Source organism: Oncorhynchus gorbuscha, linkage group LG08 (assembly GCF_021184085.1).
Source record: "Oncorhynchus gorbuscha isolate QuinsamMale2020 ecotype Even-year linkage group LG08, OgorEven_v1.0, whole genome shotgun sequence".
Taxonomy (NCBI): Eukaryota; Metazoa; Chordata; class Actinopteri; order Salmoniformes; family Salmonidae; genus Oncorhynchus; species Oncorhynchus gorbuscha.
Window position 1 is genome coordinate 66,808,916 of NC_060180.1, and position 20,195 is coordinate 66,829,110.

Genomic DNA, 20,195 nt, shown 5'->3' on the forward strand with positions numbered 1-20,195 from the left:
TTCTTTTTTGTTTTCTGTGTCCAGTAATATTTAATTAAAATATATCATGAACACATACCATGCTGCGCCTTGGTCCTCCTCTCATTCCACCGAAGACAATCGTTACAGGAGTTGTAGTTCTTAACCATTTCAACATGTAGCGTCAGCTCCATATTTTGGTCTATAGAATTGCAGCAGTTCCAACGTGGGGACTCCGTAATGTACATTTCTTAGGAAGTGGTTTCATTCTCTGTGGAAAAAGGGGCAGTTCTATGACACCTGATGTAATGTCTGGCCTCATGGGGGCGTGGCCACTGACTAGTTAAACTTTATAGGAACATCCATACTCTTATTTAGAAGGTTAACGTCACATTACATCTTTTCACAAATAGTTTCATGTTTAATCACATACGTTTCACAATATTTAGATGTAAACCTGACAGCTGGGAAATGTACACTTTAACCTTTTCACATGTACCAACACAATGGTGTGATCATTCTACAGTGGTGCCTGTAGCATACGATCAAACTGGTGTGATTAGAATGCTTATTTAGAACGGCCAGTTTCGAATGATGCAACAATCAGCATTTGAGCTGGCTACACTTTTTTTCAGAAACATTTTGCACAAACACAGTCCTTACAAAGTTATGTCCAGAATGTGAGCAGTTTATTTTTGGATGCAATGTTCAGACATTCACAGAAATATCTACAGCATAACACAATCATCCAAATTGGAAAAATGTAGGCTACATTTGTCTTAGCGCTAACTGAGGAAAGATTGACATAACACACGCGGTCAAATTTGTATAACTCTCGCTGAGCAAATACAATATGAATTAGCTAATATAAATTACTATGTATAATGAATCACATCCCGGGTGAGCTCACCATTGATCAAAATAAATTGAGTAAAACACTCTCTAGAAATCAAAAGAAATCCGACGTTGGGTAGTTTCTGCTTGCTGCCATGCTTTTTTCCGCTCAAAACCAAAGATAATAAGAGGAGACAAGATGAGTTTGGTCTGTTTATAGTATGCATGTTCAAAGGGGGGTGTCATCCACCATGGTTCACATCCCACCATTCATTTCCAGAAGTTCTCAAGAAATGAGTGAACCCTTACGCCCCTCATTTTGCTATAACATTTTCGGTCCAACAGACGATTACGTGAAACCCAGTAGGCATAGTATGTCAACAAACATGGCTCCCCACATATAGCTGGAATTAGCTTAGCTCATCATAATCAGTACAACCTTCAAAAAAGTATTTTACACACATAATATGTGCATATTACAATCTATGCAAGAATTGGAATGCATGATTCATCCCCGGTACTTAAACGTGAATAAAACAGTAAATATATCAATTTGATACAAATGGTGCGTGCAGGCAGTCAATCACGTAACCTCTCACTCCCACTCTGAACCATTCAGTGTTGTTGTTTATGTATGTTGCTAGTGAGCTAAGCTGTAGTATTAGCAATGTCTTTCAAAAGGAGACAACTCACAAATGCGGAAATTCTGGAGATTTTTAAAAATTCTAACAATGAGCCTGAAAGTCAGTAATCAGATTCTGGCAGTGACAGTGAGGAGCTGCCCCCCAACCATTGAAAACCCTTAATCTGAGGACCCCTTGTCCACGGACAAAGTCCCAGTTCCCTTTGAAGATGCTGGTGGGGATAGAGGCAGACTGACAATGGATGAAGTACAGGAGTTCTGTGGTAGCTGGAAGGCTGCCAGCCACACATAGCCAGCTAGGTAACATAGCATCCCTCTCTGTTTCAACCAGGTGTTTGAGTAGGCTAAACTAGATAGCTGCATTTGCTAGCTAAGTAATGAAAGTAAAAGTAAATAAATATACACTACGAAACATAGATAGTTCTCTCGCTCTCGCTCTTAGTGCTAAACACGGCTGCTAGATTCATGACTAGAACCCCAAAATTTGACCATATTACTCCAGTGCTAGCCTCTCTACACTGGCTTCCTGTAAAGGCTAGGGCTGATTTCAAGGTTTTACTGCTCACCTACAAAGCATTACATGGGCTTGCTCCTACCTATCTCTCTGTCTTTGTCCTGCCGTACATACCTACACATACGCTACGGTCACATGACGCAGGCCTCCTTATTGTCCCTAGAATTTCTAAGCAAACAGCTGGACGCAGGGCTTTCTCCTATAGAGCAACAATTTTATGGAATGGTCTGACACAGACTTGGTCTCAACCTGTAAGTCTTTATTGAAGACTCATGTCTTCAGTAGATCCTATGATTGAGTGTAGTTTGGCCCAGGGATGTGAAGGTGACCAGAAAGGCCCTGGAGCAACGAACCACCCTTGCTGTCTTTGCCTGACTGGTTCCTCTCTCCACCGGGATTCTCTGCTTTTAACCCCATTACGGGAGCTCTCCTGTCTCAGCCTCCGGTATTTACGCTGCAATAGTTTGTGTAGCGGGGCTAGGGTCAGTCTGTTATGTATGGAGTATTTCTCATGTCTTATCCGGTGTCCTGTGTGAATTTAAGTATGCTCCCTCTAATTCCCTCTCGCTCACTTGAGCCCTGGGACCATGTCTCAGGAATACCTGGCCTGATGACTCCTTGCTGTCCCCAGTCCACCTGGTCATGCTGCTGCTCCAGTTTCAACTGTTCAGCCTGCGGCTATGGAGCCCTCACCTGTTCACTGGATGTGCTACCTTGTTCCGGACCTGCTGTTTTTGACTCTCTCTCTCTGCCTCACCTGCTGTCTCTAACTCTGAATGCTCGGCTATGAAAAGCCAACTGACATTTATTCCTGAGGTGCTGACCTGTTGCACCCTCTACAACCCCTGTGATTATTATTATTATTATTTGACCATGCTGGTCATCTATGAACGTTTGAACATCTTGGCCCTGTACTGTCATAATCTCAACCCGGCACAGCTAGAAGAGGACTGGCCACTCCTTAGAGCCTGGTTCCTCTCTAGGTCCCTTCCTAGATTCCATCCTTTCTAGGGAGTTTTTCCTAGCCACTGTGCTTCTACATCTGCATTGCTTGCTGTTTGGGGTTTTAAGATAGGTTTCTGTATAGCACCTTGTGACATCGGCTGATGTAAAAGGGCAAACCACCAGCTTTATAAATAAATTTGATTGACATTTGATTGATTGATAGGTTGGAGGATGTCATCCCGGAAGTCTATCAAAGGGGGTGAGAACTATGAGCCTCCTACTGTAGGTTTTGAATTGTTCAATGTACCCAGAGGAGGACAGAAGGTAGCTGTCCTCCAGCTACACCATGGTGCAACGCTAAAGAGTGCTGCTGAGGCTACTGTATACCTTCATTGAAAAACAGTGTGTTTCAATCAATTATTTGGTGACATGAATTTACATATTTAGTATAGTTTTATCTAAAAAGGATAATTTTTTATGTTTAACTTTTTCATTTTTCTGAAATTCATTGAGTAGGATGGTGTGGTGGAAATGATAATGGAAATGATGAAATAAGGATCTGCTGGAGTCCAAGTCAAACCAAGATTCTTTATTTCTGAGCTCAGAGAGAATAACAGAGTTACACAGCGCAGGGTAGACAGTCTGAATTCTGAAGCATTGGGTGACAAGCACATATCTTCATAGTTCCTGTTCTTGGGCAGGACTCTCAGTTCCCTTTTTATCGATACAAGGACACAGGAGCAAACTGGTTTGCAACACAGGATTATACTCCCAAGAACAGGAGATTATAACAGGAGGATGGTTGGAGTGGCGTTGGCTTCATGGCCTGCCACTGGATTTAGTATTGACATCAGGGGAAGCAGTGCAGCATAGGGTAGTGTGGAAACAGGAGGTGGATGGGGTGATACGTCTGGATAAACTCAACAGGTCATTTTGGTGACCAGTCATTTGGGAGGCTTAGGGTCTCGGCGGGGGTGGTCCTGAGGTGTAGGAACTCAGTGTGTATGGTGGTCAGAGGTGTTTCTTTTTCTTCTATGTCTTCCTCAGATTCTCCGCCGTCTGCCTCCACAGCCCACACTCCTGCTGCTGGAGGTCCTGGTTGTGGAGGTGGTAGCTGTTGTTGAGGTGGGGGGAGTGTAGTGTGGTAGATGATGTTGATACAGTTCATCTTTACGTCTGTTCCTACTCGCTTTGCCTTTCTTTTCTTCAGCTTTCATCATTACCTCTGCACTTATCCTCTCTCACTCTGTCCTTGTCTCTGCTTCAACTTCCCACTTTATAAAATGATCCCATCCTATATTCTTTTTCTTGCCTTTCCCTACTTTCTCTAACCGTTCTGACTAATTTCAACTTAACGACATTGAGGGTGCCTTCTTTGGGAAAATCTCAATTTGTTAAACTGTGCCATTGTGACACGTCCTCGCAACAATCGGTCCCCATTTGCTTACCATTACTTTCAATGGCCTTGTGTAGCATGTGGTGGCTGGAAAACACTTTTTGCTCGAGGATGATCTCATCTTGAGTTCCTATCTCTTTTACACTCACACACAACATAGAGGAGTGATCAGTTCCTGCAACCTAAACCATGCAATTGCATGACTGCTAAAATATTGCCCAATTTGTCGTTGAACCACTGGAGAACTCGTCCAAATGGATATCGTACCTACATAAACACAGTTGTTATTATACTTAGTTTCAAATGTATGAGAAACAGTTCTTCCTGTCCACTGGTTAGTAAGTCCTTCCCTAACCTGATATTCTAGTCTAACAGGACATCCTAACCGATCTACCCACATCGCACTATGCGGTAGAGCATGCTCCTCTATCCCTTAGCGCAAACTCCCGTGGACCTCAAGTTCCCTCGTCTGGCGAGGAGGAATTTACCCTAGAGTCACAGCTCAGTGAGCCTCTGCCGGCAGTTTACCCTTGGAGCCACAGGTCAACGATACGTCAGCCAAATTGTGGTGGATATTATAAAATAAGGATCTGCTGGAGTTACACAGAGCAGTGTGGACAGTCTGAAATCTGAAGCATTGGGTGATAAGCACATATCTTTATAGTTCCTGTTCTTGGGTGGGACTCTCAGTTCCCTTTTCATCTATACAAGGACACAGGAGCAAACTGGTTTGAAACACAGGATTATACTCCCAAGAACAGGAGATTATAACAGGGCAGTTTCACACAGTTTCACAAGGTTAGTCACATACTCAGTTATGTGGACACATACAATTAAAATGTTACATTACAATGGCCCTCCCCTTCCTCTGAGGAGAAGATTCCACTGCAATATGTACATACAGTGGGGAGAACAAGTATTTGATACACTGCCGATTTTCCAGGTTTTCCTACTTACAAAGCATGTAGAGGTCTGTAATATTTATCATAGGTACACTTCAACTGTGAGAGACGTAATCTAAAACAAAAATCACATTGTATGATTTTTAAGTAATTAATTAGCATTTTATTGCATGACATAAGTATTTGATCACCTACCAACCAGTAAGAATTCCGGCTCTCACAGACCTGTTAGTTTTTCTTTAAGAGGCCCTCCTGTTCTCCACTCATTACCTGTATTAACTGCACCTATTTGAACTCGTTACCTGTATAAAAGACACCTGTCCACACTCTCAATCAAACAGACTCCAACCTCTCCAAAATGGCAAAGACCAGAGAGCTGTGTAAGGACATCAGGGATAAAATTGTAGACCTGCACAAGGCTGGGATGGGCTACAGGACAATAGGCAAGCAGCTTGGTGAGAAGGCAACAACTGTTGGCGCAATTATTAGAAAATAGAAGAAGTTCAAGAAGACGGTCAATCACCCTCGGTCTGGGGCTCCATGCAAGATCTCACCTCGTGGGGCATCAATGATCATGAGGAAGGTGAGGGATCAGCCCAGAACTACAAGGCAGGACCTGGTCAATGACCTGAAGAGAGATAGGACCACAGTCTCAAAGAAAACCATTAGTGACACACTACGCCGTCATGGATTAAAATCCTGCAGCGCACGCAAGGTCCCCCTGCTCAAGCCAGCGCATGTCCAGGCCCATCTGAAGTTTGCCAATGACCATCTGGATGATCCAGAGGAGGAATGGGAGAAGGTCATGTGGTCTGATGAGACAAAAATAGAGCTTTTTGGTCTAAACTCCACTCGCCGTGTTTGGAGGAAGAAGAAGGATGAGTACAACCCCAAGAACACCATCCCAACCGTGAAGCATGGAGGTGGAAACATCATTCTTTGGGGATGCTTTTCTGCAAAGGGGACAGGACGACTGCACCGTATTGAGGGGAGGATGGATGGGGCCATGTATCGCGAGATCTTGGCCAACAACCTCCTTCCCTCAGTAAGAGCATTGAAGATGGGTCGTGGCTGGGTCTTCCAGCATGACAATGACCTGAAATACACAGCCAGGGCAACTAAGGAGTGACTCCGTAAGAAGCATCTCAAGGTCCTGGAGTGGCCTAGCCAGTCTCCAGACCTGAACCCAATAGAAAATCTTTGGAGGGAGCTGAAAGTCCGTATTGCCCAGCGACAGCCCCGAAACCTGAAGGATCTGGAGAAGGTCTGAATGGAGGAGTGGGCCAAAATCCCTGCTGCAGTGCAAACCTGGTCAAGAACTACAGGAAACGTATGATCTCTGTTATTGCAAACAAAGGTTTCTGTACCAAATATTAAGGTCTGACTGGGAGACCCATGGGGTGGCACACAATTGGCCCAGTGTCGTCCGGTTTAGGCGAGGTTTTGGCCGGCAGGGATGTCCTTGTCCCATTGCACACTAGCAACTCCTGTGGCGGGCCGGGTGCAGCACACGCTGACACGGGTGCCAGGAGTATGGTGTTTCCTCTGACACATTGGTGTGGCTGGCTTCCGGGTTAAGTGGGCATTGTGTCAAGAAGCAGTGCGGCTCGGTTGGGTTGTGTTTCGAGTCCGTTGCAGCGATGAGTTGCAGTGATGAGACAAGACTGTAACTACCAATTGGATACCACAAAAAAGGGGTTAAAAAAGGGGTTAAAAAACATGATATATATATATTTTTTAATTACTATCCATTTTAGAACAAGGCTGTAACGTAACAAAATGTGGAATAAGTCAAGAGGTCTGAATACTTTCTGAAGGCGCTTTATATAGCCAAGTTATCATTAATCATTGTGTATTTATTATGTTACTTTTTTCTATTTGTACTATTTCTCTTTTTTCTCTATCTGCATTGTTGGGAAGATCCGTAAGTAAGCATTTCACTGTTAGTCTACACCTGTTGTTTACGAAGTAAATTGAATTTAATCCATCGAGGTCCTACACGTCTCCAGGTCAAGTAATCATAAAGGAACAGTTTGTGACCCATATCACTTAACTTCCTGCCTAGTAATAAAAATGCAATGTTTAGAGAGAAGGGGGAGACTCCACCCAAAATGAGGTATAATACAGTTGAAGTCGGAAGTTTACATACACCTTAGCCAAATACATTTAAACTCAGTTTTCACATTTAATCCTAGTACAAATTCCCTGTCTTAGGTCAGTTAGGATCAGCACTTTGTTTTAAGAATGTGAAATGTCAGAATAATAGTACAGAGAATGATTTATTTCAGATTTGATTTCTTTCATCACATTCCCAGTGGGTCAGAAGTTGACATACACTCAATTAGTATTTGTTAGCATTGCCTTTAAATTGTTTAACTTGGGTCAAATGCTTCAGGTAACCTTCCACAAGCTTCCCACAATACGTTGGGTGAATTTTGGCCCATCCCCCTGACAGAGCTGGTGTAACTGAGTCAGGTTTGTAGGCATCCTTGCTCGCACACGCCTTTTCAGTTATACCAACAAATTTTTCTATAGGATTGAGGTCAGGCCTTTTTCATGGCCACTCCAATACCTTGACCGTTGTCCTTAAGCCATTTTTCCACAACTTTGGAAGTATGCTTGGGGTCATTGTCCATTTGGAAGACCCATTTGCAACCAAGCTTTAACTTCCTGACTGATGTCTTGAGATGTTGCTTTAATATATCCACATCATTTTCCTCCCTCATGAAGCCATCTATTTTGTGAAGTGCACCAATCCCTCCTGCAGCAAAGCACCCCACAACATGATGCTGCCACCCCCGTGCTTCATGGTTGGGATGGTGTTCTTCAGCTTGCAAGCCTCCCTTTTTTCCTCCAAACATAATGATGGTCATTATGGCCAAACAGTTCTATTTTTGTTTCATCAGACCAGAGGACATTTCTCCAAAAAGTACGATCTTTGTCCCCAAGTGCAGTTGCAAATCGTAGTCTGGATTTTTCATGGCGGTTTTGGAGCAGTGGCTTCTTCCTTGCTGAGCGACCTTTAAGGTTATGTGGATATAGGACTCGTTTTACTGTGGATATAGATACTTTTGTGCCTGTTTCCTCCAGCATCTTCACAGGGTCCTTTGCTGTTGTTCTGGGATTGATTTGCACTTTTCGCACCAAAGTATGTTCACCTCTAGGAGACAGAAAGCGTCTCCTTCCTGAGCGGTATGACAGCTGCATGGTCCCATGGTGTTTATAATTGCGTACTATTGTTTGTACAGATGAACGTAGTACCTTCAGGTGTTTGGAAATTGCTCCCAAGGATGAACCAGACTTGTGGAGGTCTTTTTCTGAGGTCTTGGATGATTTCTGTTGATTTCCCCATGCTGTCAAGCAAAGAGGCACTGAGTTTGAAGGTGGCCTTGAAATGCATCCACAGGTACACCTCCAATTGACTGAAATGATGTCAATTAGCCTATCAGAAGCTTCTAAAGCCATGACATAATTTTCTAGAATTTTCCAAGCTGTTTAAAGGCACACTCAACTTAGTGTATGTAAACTTCTGACCCACTGGAATTGTGATACAGTGAATTATAAGTGAAATAATCTGTCTATAAACAATTGTTGTAAACTTTCTATGTCATGCACAAAGTAGACGTCCTAACCGACTTGCCAAAACTATAGTTTGTTAACAGGAAATTTGTGGAGTGGTAGAAAAATGGGTTTTAATGACTCCAACCTAAGTGTATGTAAACTTCCGACTTCAACTGTATACTACCACTGGTGGAAATATGTCTTTGTATTATTCAGCTGTGTAACCCAATGGGTGAATAAATTTGGTTTAATCTTTACTAATCGTAATTTAAAACCAAACAGTTGGCACTGTGAGCAGGGTTCACCATGATTTACAGTCAAACTAGAAATTCTGAATCAGTGAACAGGAGCCAGCACCAGAAACAAGGTTAGGCACAGTTCCTACACCTGTTATCACTCATTCTGAAATCTTGAGGAGACGAGAGTCGTGAAACATTTTCCGTCACCAAACTGTTCCTGGATGGTTGGGAGAAGTTGCCCTTGGAGGATGTGTTGGTACCATTCTTTATGCATGGCTGTGTTCTTAGGCAAAATCATGAGTGAGCCCACTCCCTTGGCTGAGAAGCAACCCCACAAATGAATGGTCTCAGGATGCTGTACTGTTGGCATGACACAGGACTGATGGTAGCGCTCACCTTCCAGATGCCCCAAACAATGGGAAAGGGGATTCATCAGAGAAAATGACTTTACCCCAGTCCTCAGCAGTCCAATCCCTGTACCTTTTGCAGAATATCAGTCTGTCCCTGATGTTTTTCCCGGAGAGAAGTGGCTTCTTTGCTGCCCTTCTTGACACCAGGCCATCCTCCAAAAGTCTTTGCCTCACTGTGCGTGCAGATGCACTCACACCTGCCTGCTGCCATTCCTGAGCAGCTCTGTACTGGTGGTGCCACGATCACGCAGCTGAATGTGGAAATAGGAAGAATGTGTATTTCGTGGTTTATGAAAGTGTTGAAAACAAAGTGTTGACAGTGGCGAGTAAGAAGCTAAACACGAACTCACTCATAAAAACAGCAGTTCTACTTTTGACATTTTAGTCATTTAGCAGACGTTCTTATCCAGAACAACTTACAGTCAATGCATTCATCTTAAGACAGCTAGGTGGGACAGCCACATATCACAGCCATGTGTTGTATTCGTTGACAGCCTCTTTCTAGTTATGGTTTTAAATGCTTTGAAATCTCACACTATCAATTTTTCTGTAGCTTTCTCTTATGCCTGCTAGATTACTGCAGACACTGTATTCTGAGCCATCCGATTGGCTAGCAGTAGAGATATTTAGTGCACTTGATTTGCTCTCTGGGCCCACCGGGAAGGCAGAGTTTGAACATGAAATGGTTCCACCTGGCAACAATTCTACCACCAACAGCCCAAGATGAATAACAGCCCAAGATGAATAACAGCCCAAGATGAATAACAGCCCAAGATGAATAACAGCCCAATATGAATAACAGCCCAAGATGAATAACAGCCCAAGATGAATAACAGCCCAAGATGAATAACAGCCCAATATGAATAACAGCCCAAGATGAATAACAGCCCAAGATGAATAACAGCCCAAGATGAATAACAGCCCGAGACAATAGAAAAATAGGAACACATGGCTTTATCGTTGGGCTTTGTACACAAATGCTTAGAGATCGACCAGTCGATTGCGATCCACCGGTTGGTGACTACTGCTCTAGAAAGTTGAGTAAAGTTCAATCTCGTGCTACTCTCCGTGGGCTGATATTTCTTCTTCATGGCAGTCTCGGGGTACTGCTCGCCAGCGCGCAGTGCAGTTTAGAGGCAACATTGATGGTGAGTATTACTCCTCTGTCCCATTGGATGACCTGACTGCAGGACACAAGTCAAAGAATGCAAATATCATAGACCACCACTAGATGGAGACCAACACCAGGGTTACAGACGTACAGGAAGAGACTGTTATATATCAGTTCACCACATGGCCACCAATCAAAGTAATTTTCTCAGGCAAATTACAAATAATTTTGAGAGGCAGTGTGTTTATGTATCTAGTTGACAGGGACAACACACATTCATAAACATTTCAATTTTCACGTTGATGTATTTAGTAGTATTTACTATTTATTAGGATCCCCTTTAGTTGTTGCTGAAGCTACTACTCTTCCTGGGGTAGTCGTGGAAATATTTGGTCAATCATATTTCACAAATCCCGGAGCATGTGAGTTGAAATAGACTTTTTATTACTTCATAGTAAAAGCCGAGCTGGAATCATGAAAACAACTGCCTTCCAGCCTTTGCACAGAATACTTCTACATTTGTCCTTCTTACATCATTCTCATAGTAACTCCTCTTAATGGCTTATCACTTCTGGCATTTAGCCACCATTATCATGTTGTCTTCAAATTAGGACATGCAACCTGTAGAGTCACAAAAATAGTTTCATGTAGGACCATAGCAACAGACCTTGGCACTCTACAGGATTAACCAATACATGACATCCTGCTGAATCCTCTGAAAGGGGAACCCCTGTTCTGGAAAAGATCCAAGAGGTGTAACCATAGTTGGCTATAACAGTTACAAGAATAACCACGTGCATGTCTAATGGTGTCCAATGACCTAGAGCACAAGGAGTGCACAAGTTTTGCTGGCTCCTTCTGAAATAAATAATTTGCACATATGTACTGAAAAAAGCACAATGGGGACCAAACATTAAACAAAATAACAAATAAAGTACATAATATACAGAAATATACAGCACTACATTTACATTGCAATTGAGCCATTCAGCAGACACTCCCATCCACAGCGACCCACAGCCAGTGGATTCATCTTAAGACGAGACAACCACACATCAAAGTAATATCCTAACCACGTATCACATACATAATACAACACATAATACACCCATACGTAGAATGTATGTATGCACACGTAGAATGTATGCACACATGACTGTAAGTCGCTTTGGATAAAAGCGTCTGCTAAATGGCATATATTATTATTATTATTATACATAATACAATGCAGAAAACAATACAACATGCATAAACATGTCTGTGCCTCTTCACAGTCTCCATCCTACAATAAGGTGGTCTTTTATCTGTTAGCTTGAGTTACCTGGGGTGGCAGAGAGTTCCATGTAGTCAAGGCTCTATTTAATACTGTGTTTCCCAGCCTCTGTTCTGGCCCTGGGGACTGTAAAGAGACCTCTGGTTGTCTTGTCTGGTACCAATGAGTGTCCGAACTGTGAACCAACTGCCTAAACAGACAGTTCGGTAGCTTCAACATCAACATCTCGCACAAAGACCAATAGTGATGCAGTCAATGTTTCCTCAACTTTGAGTCAGGAGAGACTGACATGCATGTAGTTGACATTTGCCCTCTGTGTACATCTAAGTGCAATATGTGCTGCTCTGTTTTGTATCAACTGTAACATACTGTATGTGAAAATATCAAATCAAACTTAAGGCCCCCATGCAGTTATTTCAATGTCATTTTCATATAGTTACTGTGTGTGTTTATTTGATAAAAATAAGTCAAATGTATATTTTTTTATAATGTATTTCCCTGAGCCTCTTTTGTTAGGAAACAAACCCAGCCCTGATTGGCTGATAGGATGGCCTAGAGCCCACCCACTTACCTGTATGACCCGTCATTGGTCCCTTACAATCAGATCAGATTGTGGCTTCATGAACATGCTGAAATTCCAGGCATTCTTTTAAAACAGCTCTCACACAGAAAGGTAATTATCATAAATTTCACAATTTCCCCGTGTTATTTCCACCTATCATAAAAAAACAGGGAAGTCAAGTTTTTAACTGCACTTCCCCTTTAATTTAAATTGCATTTACAATCACAACACAATTCACAATAAAACAATCAAATGAAAAAGTAAAAGCAAACAGGAAGCAGTAAAAATGATAAATGAAAGAACATAAAACACAGAGGACGTCAAAAACAATCACTGGTTAAAGGCCAAGCTAAAAGGCACCCTTTATCAGGAGTTTATCATTACATCATTAATGCTTATTTAATAATTTACAAATGTGTAAAAAAAAACAGTTAATAGACAGTTATAATGCCTTGGTCAAAAGCTGTGATACCTTTTTAAGTGCTTGCCAAATAGTAAGACAATATTTATCTGCAGATATGACCATGCAATTAAATGACATGAAGACAAGTTGAAGAGAGACATCAGGGAAGCACATCTGATGGAAGAGAGAAGTCAGGGAAACACATCTGATGGAAGAGAGAAGTCAGGGAAACACATCTGATGGAAGAGAGAAGTCAGGGAAACACATCTGATGGAAGAGAGAAGTCAGGGAAACACATCTGATGGAAGAGAAACACATCTGATGGAAGTCAGGGAAACACATCTGATGGAAGAGAGAAGTCAGGGAAACACATCTGATGGAAGAGAAGTCAAAACACATCTGATGGAAGAAACACATCTGATGGAAGAGAGAAGTCAGGGAAACACATCTGATGGAAGAGAAACACATCTGATGGAAGAGAGAAGTCAGGGAAACACATCTGATGGAAGAGAGAAGTCAGGGAAACACATCTGATGGAAGAGAGAAGTCAGGGAAACACATCTGATGGAAGAGAGAAGTCAGGGAAACACATCTGATGGAAGAGAGAAGTCAGGGAAACACATCTGGTGGAAGAGAGAAGTCAGGGAAACACATTGTGGGGACATGAAGCACATTATGCAGCTGCCAGCTAAAAACAGAACTCAATGTTCAAGAGGCTGTTAGTGGCAAACGTAGTTCATGACATGTTTCTTGTGATTGGTTGCCAGTGTGTGTATGTCCCTTGTGATTGGTTGTCAGTGACTCAGGTGTCTCTGGATTTGCTCACTGTGGAGTAGATGGGAGGAGCCTCAGAGGAGCTGTGTGGATGATTGACAGTAGAGTAGGCAGGGTTTTGAATTATGTTGGCATAGTCACCAGAAAAAGTGCCCTTTTTAGCGATGGCGACAGTGGCCTCATTGGGGCAGCTGGGGTTCTTGTGGAAGTTGACACTGGCATAGTTGAGAGAGTCAGAGGGGTTTGTGGGTAAGTTGGCAATGGCGTAGATGGTGGGGGTCTCACTACCTGAACTGGACTGTAGGGGGCGGTCCTTTATTTCCTCATAGTCACCATCACCATGACAACCCTGGAGAGGAGGAAAAGGAGGAGAGGGACAGGAGGACATGATGAAAGAACATAGATTAGAACATGCATATATATATAGAGACGCAATTTTATTTATTTTATTTTACTAGGCAAGTCAGTTAAGAACAAATTCTTATTTTCAATGACGGGTTAACTGCCTATTCAAGCTTGTCAGCTTGGGGGTTTGAACTTGCAACCTTCCGGTTACTAGTCCTAACCACCCTGCCGCCCGCTCTAACCACTAGGCTACCCTGCCGCCCGAAATGACGCTCACAGGCAGGCGCTTTCACACACACACACTGACCTCTATGTTGAGCCGAGTGTCTGTGTTCACCCTGGGTGCTGAGGAGACAGCTGTGGAACACCACACACACACACACACACACACACACACACACACACACACACACACACACACACACACACACACACACACACACACACACACACACACACACACACACACACACACACACACACACACACACACACACACACACACACACACACACACACACACACACACACACACACATGTCAATATTGGGCTGCAGCAGTCTGTTCAGGAGGTTTTCAGAGCCCTGTTCTCAATGAGACCTCTATTTCTCAACCAGGGTCAAAGGAAGATTGTATATGCAAGTTTCTTGCAATTTAAGACTGGGTGTGAGTAACTTCCCCTTGTGTGTGTGTGTGTGTGTGTGTGTGTGTGTGTGTGTGTGTGTGTGTGTGTGTGTGTGTGTGTGTGTGTGTGTGTGTGTGTGTGTGTGTGTGTGTGTGTGTGTGTGTGTGTGTTGTGAGACTGTTTCTCACCTGTTTCCTTGTTGAATTTCCATCTATAGACTATGAGCAGGCTGACCACAAGCACCAATAGCAGCATGACCAGAGTCACAGATACTATGATGACCACTGATGTATCTGAACACAGAAACAAACAGTACCATTAGAACACATACTTTACAATCAGCACTTCTGTTCAACTTACTTAGGGCCTTTTACACTGTGAAGTAAGATCTGCCTCTCTTCCACATCAGATGTGTAACTTTTCTGTTTACTTCCTGTCCTGACAGGATGTGGTGGCCAACAATGTGTAAACGCAGCCTCATACAACAAAAATGCTGTCGACTGGTATTAAAGTAATTATTGCAGGGGCATGTGGAATCGGAGAGACATGATCTTTTCACTACCACTCTAAACCAGGAATCTGGTATAGAAGTGTCCCAGATTACCTCAAGTCAGAATTGACGCCAGATCAGTCTCTTTACATCACAAAATGATGTGTTGAGAAACTGGTTTTAAACTGGTGCAGCGTAAAAAGGCTCATAGGCTGCATTGACACAGCTTTTTTCCACTAATTTGTCTTTTGAACAAAGATATCAGATATTTTCACATCCTATCTTTTTCAGGGCAGATCTGATTGGTCATATTTTTGGGCTGTTTAGATGTCTGTTTAAAAGCAGCCATAAAGTTTATTTACCAAATCCATTTTGTGTTGATGATGAGATGGATGATGGTGTTGAGATGGATGATAGATGAGAGATGGATGATGATAATGAGATGGATGATGGTGGTGAGATGGATGATGATGAGATGGAGGTGGCTAAGGATGATAGCGTTGGTGAACCTGGGTTTGATGCTGTTGTTTTTGTAGCAGGTTTTCTTGTGGTGGTGGTTATTGTTGGTGTCGCTAAAAAACAAAGGACCACAAAACACAGTTGTTGTGACAATGTGTGGACATTTTTCACTTGGCTAACACAACAAAAATGTTGTCTACTGGTATGTCTACAAGCGGGCGGCAGCGTAGCCTAGTGGTTAGAGCGTTGGACTAGTAACCGGAAGGTTGCGAGTTCAAACCCCCGAGCTGACAAGGTACAAATCTGTCGTTCTGCCCCTGAACAGGCAGTTAACCCACTGTTCCCAGGCTGTCATTGAAAATAAGAATGTGTTCTTAACTGACTTGCCTGGTTAAATAAAGGTAAAATAAAATTAAAGTAGTTATTGCACAGAGATGTGTTGTCAGAGCACCATGTCTTTACACTACACCACCAAGAGAGGGAATCTGATTCCAAAGTCAGATTTGACGCCAGATCCGTCTATGTACAATACACACATATGTTTATGTGATAGAATGAAATGTGCCTTAATAATAACTAAATAATAACACAGCATCATAATGTGTACCAGGAAGTAATATGCTCTTCATTTATCTGAATGGTGATAATATGATCTGTGTGCTCTAGTGATGTCTGGACCACAAACACAACAGTGAATTCAGCTCACTGCAGTGGCCTGCCCAGTCACCGGATCTCAATCCAATTGATTATCTGTGGGATGAGATTGAATGAGCTATTTGGAGTAGAAATCCACTACCAGCCAACTTGATTCAAATGTGGGAAGCATTGTCAACATGGGCCAGCATCCCTGTGGAACGCTTTGGACACCTTGTAAAGTTCATGCCCTGACGAATTGAGGCTGTTCTGAGGGTAAAAGGGGGTGCAGCTCAATATTAGAAAAGTGTTCCTAATGTTTTGTCCTCTCAGTCTATAGTCTGACTGCTGACATGGTATCGATGTTGTGGTTGTTCTGTACGCCACATAGATATCCCCCAGCATCCTCTTGGGTTAGCCTGGTGATGGTCACGGTGAAAACTCTGTCTGTCTTGTTGCAGAACAGTGAGAACCTCCCATTCTGGCTTTTGGTTGTTATCACTTTAACATCACCTAGACAATTCGATCGTGTCTTTTCTTTGCAGAAGTATTTCTGATTGTCTTCATACTTTTCATCATAAACACAGTGGATGGAGACTGACCGTTCTTCATACTGTAGCCAGTCACTGCAGTGCGATTCTCGCAGCACCAATCTGTCATTTTAAACAAACATGTAGGCCTAATGCCCAGAAAGAAGTTCAGCCGATGTATTATCAAATAAATATATAACAGAACAAGAAAGGTTTGGAAACTCCAATGACAAAAAATTGTACACCATGAAACTTCCTTGTCTCATGTCCAGACGCTGTCCTGTCCTGTTCCTTGTCTCATGTCCAGACGCTGTCCTGTCCTGTTCCTTGTCTCATGTCCAGACGCTGTCCTGTCCTGTTCCTTGTCTCATGTCCAGACGTTGTCCTGTCCTGTCAGACGCTGTCCTGTCCTGTTCCTTGTCTCATGTCCAGACGCTGTCCTGTCCTGTTCCTTGTCTCATGTCCAGACGCTGTCCTGTCCTGTTCCTTGTCTCATGTCCAGACGCTGTCCTGTCCTGTTCCTTGTCTCATGTCATGTCCTGTCCTGTTCCTTGTCTCATGTCCAGACGCTGTCCTGTCCTGTTCCTTGTCTCATGTCCAGACGCTGTCCTGTCCTGTTCCTTGTCTCATGTCCAGACGCTGTCCTGTCCTGTTCCTTGTCTCATGTCCAGACGCTGTCCTGTCCTGTTCCTTGTCTCATGTCCAGACGCTGTCCTGTCCTGTTCCTTGTCTCATGTCCAGACGCTGTCCTGTCCTGTTCCTTGTCTCATGTCCAGACGCTGTCCTGTCCTGTTCCTTGTCTCATGTCCAGACGCTGTCCTGTCCTGTTCCTTGTCTCATGTCCAGACGCTGTCCTGTCCTGTTCCTTGTCTCATGTCCAGACGCTGTCCTGTCCTGTTCCTTGTCTCATGTCCAGACGCTGTCCTGTCCTGTTCCTTGTCTCATGTCCAGACGCTGTCCTGTCCTGTTCCTTGTCTCATGTCCAGACGCTGTCCTGTCCTGTTCCTTGTCTCATGTCCAGACGCTGTCCTGTCCTGTTCCTTGTCTCATGTCCAGACGCTGTCCTGTCCTGTTCCTTGTCTCATGTCCAGACGCTGTCCTGTCCTGTTCCTTGTCTCATGTCCAGACGCTGTCCTGTCCTGTTCCTTGTCTCATGTCCAGACGTTGTCCTGTCCTGTTCCTTGTCCGTTGCTCAATAAATGTTCTCCCTGTACCTGCTTTTCGTCTACCAGCGTCGATCCTTACACTCACATTTAAAGACAGAGCTATAGATGCAAGGACTGACCATCCACGAGATCAATATTGTAGTTTTAACCATGGTTTGAGTCTTTACAGTGTTTTTGTTAACAATTACATAATTTACAAACAATGGAGCAAAGAAAGCAAATATTTTGAATTTAGTGTGGTATTGAATTGAGCTCATGAGGCATTAATAAGTTATATATTTCAAGAATAAATGGGTAAATATCATTCATTCTAAAGTACAAAAGTTTGCAAAAGTGAATGTATAATATGGAATGAAGTGGAAGCATCTCAGGTTAGGATTCGGGGTCAATAGCAGAAGCTTGATTAGGAATGTATATTATAATATGTTTAGTTTGGAAGTGACAAAGTTTTGAGGATCCAATGTTTACACTACCTTCAGAGACTTCAAGGTTCACTTTAATGTAGTTATCTTGTCCCCATGTGTCCACTCCACACCAGTATCTCCCAGCATCATTTAACGTCAGGTTGGTGATGGTCACAATGAAGACACTTTCCTCTCTGTTGTCCTTCAGCGAGTATCTCCCGTTAGAAGCACTGTTTTCCCCTGCCTCAGTCTTAATAACTTTGTCTTTATTAAAAACAGGACAATCCCCTTTACAGAGGTACTTCTGGTGGCTCCTCCACTCCTCTCTATAGGGGCATCTGATCTCTGCCTTGCCCCCCTCATATCCTTCCTTGTAGGAAGACTAGATGACGAGGGGGTGACCACAGGAAGCACTGTGATCAACTCTGCTGAACACACACTCCACACAGCAGCTGCAGGACACACCAACAGTCTCATTACAAACAGTACAAACACCCCAGCTTCCATTTCACATACTGTAAGAGGGGATTCTGCTCTGGTATCATATTATTATTATTATTATTACAACTGGTGTTCCACATCACATCCATCAGTACATACTGGACCTTGTGTTCCTCAGTGTCCCCTCCCCTTTATCTAACAACATTATCAGTGAGTGAATGGAGTTACACTGTAAAATGTTACAACCAAATGTATCCAACTATAGAGAGGGGTCACTGGACATGTGTTCATTCAGACTGATGTACTCACCTAAGAGGAGGACAACCTTCAGTGTGAGGACCAGCAGGATAACCATGATGACTTGTGGCTCCCAGCTAGTTCAAGTCTCTTTAGACCCTGTACACCCTGTTTACTCCAGTCCCCTCAATACTTCTACGTTCAGTTACCACCCCAGTACAGGAAGGTCTGCTCCTGCAGTGTGTATGAGAACCACTCCGAGTGTGTGTGCGTGCGTGTGTGTGTGTGTCTACTCTGAGCCACGGAAGTCCTTCTGTTTAACTAAGTACTTCCTGAAACCATTTCACTTCTCAGGAACACTTTAATGTCCGTCAATAAACCATTTCTAAGACATTTATAAAGAGTTTGCTCACCATTTATTAATAATTTATTCCTACATTTACATTACATTTAAGTCATTTAGCAGACGCTCTTATCCAGAGCGACTTACAAATTGGTGCATTCACCTTAAGACATCCAGTGGGACAGTCACTTAACAATAGTGCATCTAAAACTTAGGGGGGGTGGGGTGAGAGAGATTACTTAACCTATCCTAGGTTCCTCCAATATATGTTAAATAAAAACAAAGTCATGCTTTAAATGAAGTGCATCTTATAAAGCCTTTATAAAGCATTGTTAACCACTACATGAATGTGTTACAAATCCTGTTTTATAAAGGGTTCATAAATTTGTCTTAAATGTGTGACATAACCACCATAAGCTGTAGACCACACTGTTTACCAAGATATATTGTTAGCTGTCTATTCACCACCACAAACGATGCTGGCACTAAGACTGCACTCAACGAGCTGTATAAGGCCAAAATCAAATAAGAAAATCCTCATTCAGAGGCGGCGCTCCTAGGGAGGCAGCAAGACTGGAATAATCCGTTATGGACCGTTCACCTTGGCATATAGGAAGCCAGGGCCCTAGAAGCCTCCACCAAAAACTGAACGGTCAAAACCGAATCATCTCCTCTTTAAAGTTCTGGAATCTGTTAGAGCAATCAGCCCTTGCCTCAGAGTAAGGAGTGAAATGACGTAAGGCCAGTCACTTTGAAGCAGTCCTAGACAGATTACCAGGACATGTACTCAGAGCATGCTCTTACCAACTAGTAAGTGTCTTCACTTATTATATTTTCAACCTGTCCCTGACCGAGTCTGTAATACCTACATGTTTCAAGTAGACCACCTTCCCTGTTCCTGTGCCCCAGAACGCCAAGGTAACCTGCCTAAATAACTATCAACCCGTAGCACTCACATCTGTAGCCATGAAGTGCTTTGAAAGGCTGGTCTACCTAA

General features: G+C 43.1%; 1 protein-coding gene across 1 annotated transcript; it reads right to left on the minus strand.

Annotated features, from left to right (window-relative positions):
- Positions 1-13,213: 13,213 nt before the first annotated feature.
- LOC124042063 (CMRF35-like molecule 8) lies at positions 13,214-19,067 on the minus strand. The gene is given in 9 exon segments (XM_046360379.1): positions 13,214-13,874; positions 14,178-14,227; positions 14,684-14,788; positions 15,348-15,470; positions 16,414-16,690; positions 16,693-16,730; positions 18,247-18,547; positions 18,583-18,629; positions 18,928-19,067. Coding segments are annotated over 9 exon segments (1,308 nt in total). The 5' UTR covers positions 18,974-19,067; the 3' UTR covers positions 13,214-13,553.
- Positions 19,068-20,195: the final 1,128 nt, after the last annotated feature.